Source organism: Fragaria vesca, linkage group LG4, assembly GCF_000184155.1.
Source record: "Fragaria vesca subsp. vesca linkage group LG4, FraVesHawaii_1.0, whole genome shotgun sequence".
Classification (NCBI taxonomy): domain Eukaryota; kingdom Viridiplantae; phylum Streptophyta; class Magnoliopsida; order Rosales; family Rosaceae; genus Fragaria; species Fragaria vesca.
This window is the reverse complement of record NC_020494.1, coordinates 18,716,942-18,727,032: the sequence shown is the minus strand read 5'-3', so window position 1 is coordinate 18,727,032 and position 10,091 is coordinate 18,716,942. Positions and strand designations below refer to the sequence as shown.

General features: G+C 37.2%; 5 protein-coding genes across 5 annotated transcripts; 1 reads left to right on the top strand and 4 right to left on the bottom strand.

The window, feature by feature from the left end:
• Window positions 1–575: 575 nt before the first annotated feature.
• LOC101304664 (kirola-like) lies at window positions 576–1,522 on the bottom strand. Its single transcript, XM_004297336.1, has 2 exons — window positions 1,096–1,522; window positions 576–1,018 (listed from the first exon to the last, which is right to left on the bottom strand). The coding sequence occupies exons 1-2, from the start codon at window positions 1,283–1,285 to the stop codon at window positions 750–752; spliced, it is 459 nt and encodes a 152-aa protein (XP_004297384.1). The 5' UTR covers window positions 1,286–1,522; the 3' UTR covers window positions 576–749.
• Window positions 1,523–2,758: 1,236 nt separating this feature from the next.
• LOC101304375 (MLP-like protein 28-like) lies at window positions 2,759–3,849 on the bottom strand. The gene is made up of 2 exons (XM_004297335.1): window positions 3,366–3,849; window positions 2,759–3,260 (listed from the first exon to the last, which is right to left on the bottom strand). The coding sequence occupies exons 1-2, from the start codon at window positions 3,553–3,555 to the stop codon at window positions 2,989–2,991; spliced, it is 462 nt and encodes a 153-aa protein (XP_004297383.1). The 5' UTR covers window positions 3,556–3,849; the 3' UTR covers window positions 2,759–2,988.
• A 718-nt stretch (window positions 3,850–4,567) lies between these two features.
• On the bottom strand, window positions 4,568–5,424 carry LOC101293973 (MLP-like protein 328-like). The gene is made up of 3 exons (XM_004298426.1): window positions 5,392–5,424; window positions 5,135–5,306; window positions 4,568–5,035 (listed from the first exon to the last, which is right to left on the bottom strand). Exons 1-3 carry the CDS (start codon window positions 5,422–5,424, stop codon window positions 4,764–4,766), a joined length of 477 nt encoding a protein of 158 aa, XP_004298474.1. The 3' UTR covers window positions 4,568–4,763.
• A 1,302-nt stretch (window positions 5,425–6,726) lies between these two features.
• Window positions 6,727–8,558, top strand: LOC101293681 (probable tyrosine-protein phosphatase At1g05000-like). The gene is made up of 2 exons (XM_004298425.1): window positions 6,727–6,840; window positions 8,082–8,558. Exons 1-2 carry the CDS (start codon window positions 6,727–6,729, stop codon window positions 8,556–8,558), a joined length of 591 nt encoding a protein of 196 aa, XP_004298473.1.
• A 36-nt stretch (window positions 8,559–8,594) lies between these two features.
• Window positions 8,595–9,442, bottom strand: LOC101304086 (MLP-like protein 28-like). Its single transcript, XM_004297334.1, has 2 exons — window positions 9,190–9,442; window positions 8,595–9,083 (listed from the first exon to the last, which is right to left on the bottom strand). The coding sequence occupies exons 1-2, from the start codon at window positions 9,398–9,400 to the stop codon at window positions 8,809–8,811; spliced, it is 486 nt and encodes a 161-aa protein (XP_004297382.1). The 5' UTR covers window positions 9,401–9,442; the 3' UTR covers window positions 8,595–8,808.
• Between the last annotated feature and the right edge of the window lie 649 nt (window positions 9,443–10,091).

Genomic DNA, 10,091 nt, shown 5'->3' with positions numbered 1-10,091 from the left:
AGGATTAAGTTTTGATCTTTAGGTTTANGCTTTTGGGGTGTAATGAAGGCTGTAATTGAAGGAAAACCGTAACAAGGGTTATTTTAGTCATTTTGGTCGAGATTGATGTCATTTTAAAAGTTTAGGGATGAAACTGATTAAAAAAAAAGGATGAGGTATCAAACTTAGTTTAGACCTAAAATTCATGAGAGTAAACTGAAATTTTTCCAAAAAAAAATGGCTTTACCTTAAGATTTGGCTGCCAAAATACTCTTAATATGGTCAAGGATTTAGCTTATGGTAGGAGAATTTGGTAAACTAAAAAAAGATTCTATAGAATATTCTTGCTGTAAACTAAATTTGGCTTGAAATTTAGCTTACGGTAAGAGATGTTCTAATTGAAAGAACTTCTACAGGGATTAGGAAAGTTCAATTGTTATTTTTGAAAAGAGGGGAAGTTCAATTATTGATAATATATAAATATAGTCCAAAACAACTCCATTAATGGCTAAGACCACTTCGTATGATAGATCAAATCTATAATAATTCAACCTGGAAATTATATGAACCTGTTGTTTCTTTATGTTTATGTTTCATGCATATAGTGAAAATTATACATATATATCATACATCAATTTAAGGATTAATTGTGGTACATAGAACTAGAAGCATTGGGGAACTCTTAAAGCTAATTCCCAACTTTTATTGTACATATCATTGTAATCTTACATTCAAACCAATCCCACATGCATGCAATAAGGAATGATCCATTATGCCTTGAGAAGGTAGGCATCAACCTTTTTGGTGAGAATGAGAACAAAGTCCAGGTACTTATTGGGAGGTGGGGAATCCTCGTTCAGCTTCTCGTATTCTATACTCCATTTCACCGAGCTGCATCCTCCACCTTTTGCCGTAACCTGAACCGTGGCCTTCATAGTCTTGTAGATTTTCAGGAGCGTTCCATCCACCGTCTTGAAAGTGACTGATTTGCTTTTCTCATCCATGGCGTCAACTGTCTCTTTTGCAATCTCAGAATTACCTACACACGCATGCATTGGTTATAAATTTGGGTCTGAATAGAAACGGAATTAAGGGGTCTTAGAGTATATAGCCTACCTGCAGCAACATAAGTCCACTGCTTGACCGAGCCAACAGTTCCCCAGTCCCCTTCAAGTACACGTATGTCCTTTATCATGTCAGGGCAGATCTTGGGCAACAAGTACCCTTTGCTACGAAAGACTTCGTAGAAAGTTTCAGCACCGGCTTTGATCTCAGCTTCGACTTGCATTTTCGCTATTTGAGCCATGTCGATCGTCAGAGATATATTGGCCGGATTGATCGAGTTCTATCAAGCCACTAGCTAGTAGCTACCTGCTGCTTTGTAATTTGTTTGAGAGTGTTGAGGAAAACCTAGCTAACCACGTACTTATAGAGATCCAAGATGAAAGCTGAATGGCTCTGCGGACTAAAGAAACAATATTCCAGGCCAACTTCTGTCCTGGTCATTGTGGTCTCGGAATGCATTGATATGGAATAGCCCGTACTTTCGACCGATATTATTTGCTTCTGGATCAGATTTGAACGGGGTTCTCCCTCAGGAATAATATCTGCAGTAACTTTGCTGGTCCCTCGAGCGAGATCAGAAATTATATACTCGTTCATCGAATATGACATGCCCACTATACCATGCTATTGCTTTATCGATCCCTCGATCAATGACTGTGACACTGTTCAAGTTTTCCAACATAATTTCCAGATCGAAATGATTTACAAAATAAAGAAAACCAACTGTACTACTCTATTTTCTTAAATTGTTCATATATCTATATTGGGAAAGGAACCTGTGCGTCCAGTTGCTATATGGTCCAAGATTTGTAGGATAACTTTTGATTACATATATGCATTTCAACTTTTGATTCCATAATTCTTAGTGGCTTCCACTTCTTTTTTCTTCTTTTATGAGAAAGTTGCCTTTACTTTTCTTCCCACTAGAAACTTATTACTTTGTATTTTATGCTTATCATGATATATGACGAAAGAAGGTGCAAATTTAGGCTCGTGAAAATCTTGTAAAGCTTATCAGCACCTGAGCTTATATCTCTACTTCCGTCTCAAGTTTACCATTTGACGAAGCCATACCTAATTAGTTAAGAACTACTAGGTTTACCATTTGACGGTCACACTTGCTTGTCGCTGTTTAACACTATTGCTCATACTCTTAGATGAATTATGTTATATTAATGTGCACCATCACATTATGTTATATTTTATGTAACATAATGTGATATGGACCTAGAAGCTTTCTTATTTTATAGTGTTGCTTTCCGAAGAAATTTAGTTAGCAACAGGTCAACAACACATGCTAACCCCGCTTTAGCTTAAAGAATCAATTTGGATTACACAATAATAAAAGATTGTCCTTAGATGATTTAGTATCTTTTAATTTTTCTTTGCGAACCGATACATGACTAGATGTCAACTCTCTTATGATTCACCAAATCTCACTTGTATGTATTGTTTTGCGACGTGATGAACTGATTTATCATCTTATTTTTACTTACTTCTTTATTTCTTCTGCGCTATCACACCGCAATCTATGGGTAATTCCCTAAGATGCCTTGCCAATACGAGCCCCTCAATTGTGAGATCAGCCCCACAAAGACAAAGCTGAGATAGTTATTCGGAGGCTGGTCACTCTCATCCAGCTTCTCATATTCCAGAGTAATTTTAACCAAAGATGACCTTCCGTAAAGCTACTCTGGTGGTCGTTCAATAAGGTAGGTAGTAAATCTCAACTTTATTAATTGTTACCAAATATATATAATACATGATTAGACCGCTCTGAGGCAAATCACTAAACATGCATGATTACAAATGATGAAAATTAAAAATCGTTATACATAGATGTGAATTAATCCAGCTCTTTTATTACTCATATAGCAAACCTTGATGGCACACAGTAGTTTAGTAGCCGTTGGAACTTGGAACTTGGAACGAGTTCAATCAATTTTATGCTTGGGTGATTAGGTGATTATCAATATCTTTGGAGAGCTCAGCTACCAACTGCAGCAATGTGTGCGGATCCGAAACTTCGTCGTGCAGCTTTTCATACTCGAAAGTCCAATGCACAGAGCTGCCCTCACCTTTTGGGCTGGCTTGAATGGTGGCCTTGAAACTCTTGTAATGCTCCAGAAGATCTCCTTCGATTATTTTCAAAGTTATCGAGTTCGTTTCGTCGTCTATGGCTTCAATCAACTCCTTGCAAACTCTAGGTTTCCCATCTGCAGCAAAATATATACATGCATTAATTCAGTTCCAGTATTTCTCCAGCATTATATATAGCGCAGATGGATTTTCAACTTGAAAAGAGAAACTAGCATAATTACCATGAACATAATTCCAGTAGATGACAGAACCGACGTTTCCCCAGTCACCTTCGTGGAGATCACAACCCTGAATTTTGTCAGAGCTGACATTGGATATATGGTGTGGTCTGCGTGTAAAGTATTCGTGGAACTGGACAGGAGAGGCTTTGATTTCAACATCCGTCTCCAACTTTTCTAGCTTAGAAGACATTTTTTTCTTCCCTTAATTTCAATATCAAAGAAAAGACTGATGATGAAGGATGGAGCTTAAGTACTAGTTGCAGAAAAATTGATAGGCTCCAAGGCTACTCATATAGGAGAGGGGGTGAAGGACTGGACAATCACTAAAAGGGTTGAAATGCATAAAGAAACAATGCAAAAAATGAGGCCTGTCCAGAGTTCCAACTTCCAACCAGAAAATTAATTGTGATTGCTTGGAATGAAATTATTGTAGACATAATAATTGAGGATGGGAATAGCTATGTTCTTTACACAAAAATATTATCCAACTCTCTCTTTCTCCTTCTGGGCCGTTCTCTCCGTCTCTAAGTCTCTCTTCCTCACGATTAAAGACGCGTACGTACCACGAAGAGCCCCTGCCACATATAGAAGATCAAAATTTCAACATGTCATCCACCTGTTCATTTATGGTGTAGTAAGTGCGTACATGTCGGTATTATGAATTCGTTTTATAATTTTATTTTTGTATATTTTATTTCTTATGTGCTTTGCACCGCGTGTTTGCCCTGGAAATCGATAATTTGGGCTCAAACAAATTGTACTAAAAACTTCCTCAAATGTCACTGATATTGTCACTATATATATGTTATCTGGTCTAGTGACTAGTTGTACGTTGTATAATGTGAGTTTGTCGAATTAATAAAAAGAAAAACTTAGGGTATCACCTGTTAGAGAGGAAAATATCCAACATCAGAAAATGGACAAATAAAATATAACTTATAAATGAATGAATCTACTTAATTATACAGAGGCATTTTGTGATTAAAACTCAATACATTTAAAGTGGTTAAGTTGGGACAATATCGGTACAATGGTGATTTACGGATCACACTTGTCCCTGTTCTAGTTCACCTTATTAGTAACTCTTAGAAACGTACAAGAAACATATCCAAAAACCATGGTACGTCTTGATTAGTCTTTTCTGTATGCATAATTTATTTTTGTAAATTACAATTCTAGCTAGAACACGCATGCAGATGTATCATTTGAACCATAATTAACATTTTCTTATTTATGTTTGATCATGAAATTACATTCAAATTCATTCTTGCTTATTAGTTAAAGAAGCAGCTCAGGATACGGCAAACAAATTAAACAGGGGTACCTACTAGCTGATCACGAGCCTTTATTCTTATGTTTACTCATGATCGATCATCTGGAGTTCCACATGAAGTCCAATCAAGAAGCGATAAGATGTGCATCAATATCCTTGATGATATTTACCACAACGTTGAAGTAGTTATTGGGAAGCTGGTCACTCTCATTATGCTTCTCATATTCCAGAGTAATTTTGGCCACATTAGCTCCTTGGTTACTCTTTGGAATGACCTGAAAGATGATCTTGTAGCTTTTGTACTTCTCGAGGACATGTCCATCCAATGCTGTGAGACTCACCTTCTTGTTTGCATCATCTATCTCCACCTTCTCTTTAAATGACTCAACAGTTCCATTTGTTTATGGATCATATATTTGAAACATAAATCCCACGAGCATATGTATACATATATATATGTCAGTCGTAAAAGGGCATGCATGCTTTACATTCGTACCTATGGTGTATTTCCAGAGCTTGATGGAGCCAGAAGTTTCCCAGTCACCTTCATGTACTGCAACGTCGTGTATATTATCAGAGGAGGCTTTGGGAACATTGTGGTGCTCTCTGCTTATGAGACTGTACACTTTATCAGCTGAGGATTTGATCTCTACCACGGCCTCCAGTCTCTAAGTTGCCAGTAGTAGTATTGCTACTCAAAGCCATCTCTATGTATGCTTACTGGCTCTTCGATCAACAACTACAAAGCTTTACCTTTCTATATACAGATCTGCATTGTATTCGCATCTTATATAGAAAATGAATCAAAGACGGACGCAACTGCTTTTGTGGTGCCAGCAAAACCTAATAAGAAAAACGTGAGTACGATATGAAAGGAATATGTGGATGAAAGTTGTGACGGTACGTGATCGATGATCATATCATATGAGGCTAATAATGTAGTTTGTTACTTGGTAGTTAGAATGACAGATATATAACTTATACACCCAGCAGGACATTCATCGATAGTGAACCGAATCGATATCGTAAGCCTTGTGGCTGGGTGACTGCCACAAAGGATGGCATGGTGAAACGAATAACCGAAGATGGAGAAAGTGCATTTATAACTGGGATAAAAACAAAGATGGAGAACTGTACCACCATAAATGAAAGTAATTTAGGTAACAAGGTACGTAATTTAGGTAATGACTCTACTTACTCTGGCTTTATATATGCCAATAACAATGGTATATGTCGGTGTGAGTGGATATCGGTTGTAGTCAGGAGATCATATTCTAAACCCTACCGAATGAAGTGATATTCCAGTATATATCTTCACGTTTTATGTTTGCTTGTAGCTAGATAACGCCCGGAACGTCGACACTGAATACGACCTCCATGATTATGAATGAGTGGTCAGGAGTACTCGTAGTCGTAGTAGTAGCTAATCGTCAGTACCCAGTACTCACAGTAAACACATTTAGCCGGGAAACGCAAACGGAAACTTTGTGTATGTGGACCGATCAAAATTCTGAAACAGTACATGGTAGCAGTGAACAGATATATGATTTATATCGATCGAGCATTATTAGCATATATACTTTCATACCCACGCAACCAAAGAGAACCCTAATTTCTGTTATCCAAAAGTGATTAAAGATCGAGGACCAAGCATATCCGGCCTGGTTATGGCCGAACCCCATCCTATTAAGCTCTTGCTTGAGCTGAAAGAAACGAGATGCAATAACCAAATCCAATATACACTTAGAATAGGTCAAAAGCTAGTCACAGGTCTCCATGTTCAAAACAGACTCGGATTCTGAAAGTTCTGGTTTCATGTCTCAACAAGTAACAACGTACGTCGCGTGATTTCGTCAAAAAAAAATACAAACCTTAACCCCTAGCTAGCTAGAAGCTACTGAACAACTTCATCGTCTTCCTAACTTTTCACTTTAGGATTATTAGTTTGTTTGTTTAGAAAGGTCCTTCACTTACGTAAGAGACGTAAGAGAGTTCGTCATTCATATCCTATATTCTCGTATTAGGAATCAACGAAAATTAAAACAAGATCGATCGATCGATCGAAACCAAGAGCTAGCGAAACCCAAGATGAGCGATATTAGCTGCAACGACAACCTCTTGGAGTCGCTGATCAACTTCTCGATGGTGGACGATGGAATATTCCGATCCAGCTTCCCTCAACCTTCCAACTTCCCATCCCTAGCTTGGAACCTATGTTACACTGACACTCCACCCCTCAGAGTGTCGAACACACCCGATATGGCAAAATATGTGTCTGACACGCCACGTGGCGTGTCAGAAAATGTTGACTTTTTCAATACCTTTCGGACATATTGACCGACTCGCTACGTCATCTCCGACACACCACATCATCATTTATAAAAAAAATTAATTAAAAAAAAAAGGGAAAATGAACCAAAACCTAAATAAAGCTACTATCCACTTTTGAAAGTAAGCTACTGCCTAGTTTTGTCAGCAACCTACTACAAATTTGATTTTTTTTTAATGTTATATTTTAAGTTAGAGCTCTGCTGTTTCTAATATTGTTAATTATGCACTTCTATCATTTGCATCTGACTCTCTTTAATGTTATTTCTTATGGTTATGCAATGAATTGAATTTAGAAAATTATTTTGAAAATGTAATGAACTTATTTCATATGAGAAAATTTTAATAACAGACAAATGGTCCACTCCTAATTTTGGTGTTTTAAGTTTCAAAACAATCATAAAGGTACATGACATTAGAATCACCACACATTTTCAGTACATGACGTCAGTAACGCCATTAACTCTATGTAATTTTTTAATTTTCAAAAGGTGATTTCAGGTTTTCTCCATTCTACCTTTTCTTTATATTTGTTTTACAATTTTTCTATATATATACTCTTTTTTTAAAAAAATTTGTTAACTCATATCATAATCTTAATGACTTTGTTGTCTGCAAATAAATCACTCTATTCCATTTTCTGTTTTAATTTTGGTCTTCTAGAAATTGTTGTTTTGTTACTAGTTCAGCAATGAGAATTAGATCTTCTGTGCTAAAAAATGAGTTTGCTGCTCCTCAAAAAAAAATATTACTAGTTCAAAAATGAAAATTGGATCTTTTTGATTTCTCACTCCTTAGTAATTATTAATTTTAATTTATTACTGTTAAATTAGGGAGTACATAAGATAACGGAAGACATAACAGCATGTACATATTTTTGGTTGAGATTATAAGTTCATGTACTTTTATGATTGTTTTGAAACTTGAAACACCAAAATTAAGAGCGGACCATTTGTTATGTACTGTTCTTAAAATTTTCTCATTTCATATTTTAGTATATTTTTATTTATTAAAAGTACATAAATATATAATTCTATTTTCCGTGTCCAAGTCATATCGGATATCAGTTTTTGAGTTTTGCCGTGTTGGCGTGTCGTCGTGTCCGTGCAACATAGCTCGGAACCCTTAGTCTCCGGTCGGTTATTTACCTCTGTCAGGAGCCCTACCCGGAGGAGAATCTGGAGTTTCTTAGGTCCCAAGACATTCAATTGTTTCAGTTTGGAATTGAGGGGAAGAAGGAGCCTTGTGTATGTAATATTCCGATAGATACAATCATGGAGGTTCTGAAAGTGTTGATCGATGTGAGGAATTTTCCGGTTCTGATTCACTGCAAGCGCGGGAAGCACCGGACGGGTTGTCTGGTGGGTTGCCTGAGAAGATTTCAGAACTGGTGTTTGTCTTCGGTGTTCGAGGAGTACCAGAGATTTGCCGGAGCCAAATCTCGGACGACGGGCTTGAGGTTTATAGAGACATTTGATGTAAGTTGCTTGAGGGAGTGGGTTTGCAGCGACGGCTACCAGAGTCAAGGTTATGCCAACTCCGGTCAGAGTAGGTTGTTGTATAAAGAAGAGAATTTGCAGAAGCCGAATTAGACGTTAAAGAAAGACATCAATTTTATTGTATAGATATCCCTTGTTATTTGATGTCACTAAATTTAACAGTAGAAAGACATTAAAAAGTAAAAACTACATCCAATTCAACATTCAGTTCTTGCTTAATTATAAACTTAAAGAAATAAATCATGGAAGCTAGCTAGCTAGCTCGATCACGAGCCTTTATTCTTATGTATATATAACTACTCATGATCGATCATCTGGAGCTGCATATGCATATGAAGTCCAATTAAGAAGCGATAAGATGTGCATCAATATCCTTGATAACATTGACACAAAAGCTGAGGTAGTTATTCGGAGGCTGGTCACTCTCATTAAGCTTCTCATATTCCAGAGTAACTTTAACCAAATGATCAGCTCCTTCGTTACTCTTTGGAATGACCTGATAGATGATCTTAATGCTCCTGTACTTGTTGAGCACATGTCCTTCCAATGCCGTGAGACTCACCCTCTTGTTTGCTTCATCTATCTCCACCTTCTCCTTAAGTGTCTCAACAGTTCCATCTGTAGATCGATCGGTCATTTGTAATACAAATTCGGAGTGTGTGTGTGCGCGCGCGCATGTGTATATACATAGGTCAGTTGCAAAAGGCATGCGTGCTTTACGTACCTATGGTGTATTTCCAGAGCTTGATGGAACCAGTAGTTTCCCAGTCACCTTCATGTACTGCAACGTCGTGTACCTTATCAGAGGAGGCTTTAGGAACATTGTGGTGCTCGATGCTTATGAGACTGTACACTTTATCAGCTGAGGATTTGATCTCTACCACGGCCTCCAGAGTCTTTAAGTTGCCAGTAGTAGTACTGCTACTCAAAGCCATCTCTATATATTCTAGCTCTTCAACAACTACGTACAAAGCTTTAGTCTGTTACACAGAACTGTATAGCAGCCTCAAACATTCCGCAGCTTATATATATAGAATATATATAGAGATGAATCGAGGGCGCTAGTTCTTTTGGGATGCCACCGACGCCTCATAAACACGTTAGTTAGAACGGAGTAGTGATGGATTAAGTAGTGATGGATAGCTATACACGCATGCAGCAGCGACTTGTATATATTAAGACTTGTCGCTGTATGACTGACAGGGGTGGCCTTTGGGCCGTGCGAGGCCGCACAAGGCCTCCGATTTTCGGGGCCTCTGAATTTTTATTTATTTATATAAATATGTAATAAGTATTAAAAATAACTGATATGTTAATATGTGCTCTTGTAACTTAGTTGGCTAAGTTCTTTTCATCTTAACTTTGTTACCCAGGTTCGAGACCCACAACCTCTTTTGTTTAGTATTTTTCTTCCTCCTTTTCACCCCTTTTTTTCTTCGTTTTTCATCCCTTTTGTATTGTTTTTTCTTGTTGTTGTTTTTTTTCTGCATTTCATCCTTTTTTTTCCTCCTTTTTTAGTCTGCGTTTTGACCCCTTTTTTTCCCCTCTTTTACGTTTTTCTTGCGATTTCATAACTATGTTTACTACACTTTTATTTTATTTTTCCTGCATTTTCACCCTTTTTTC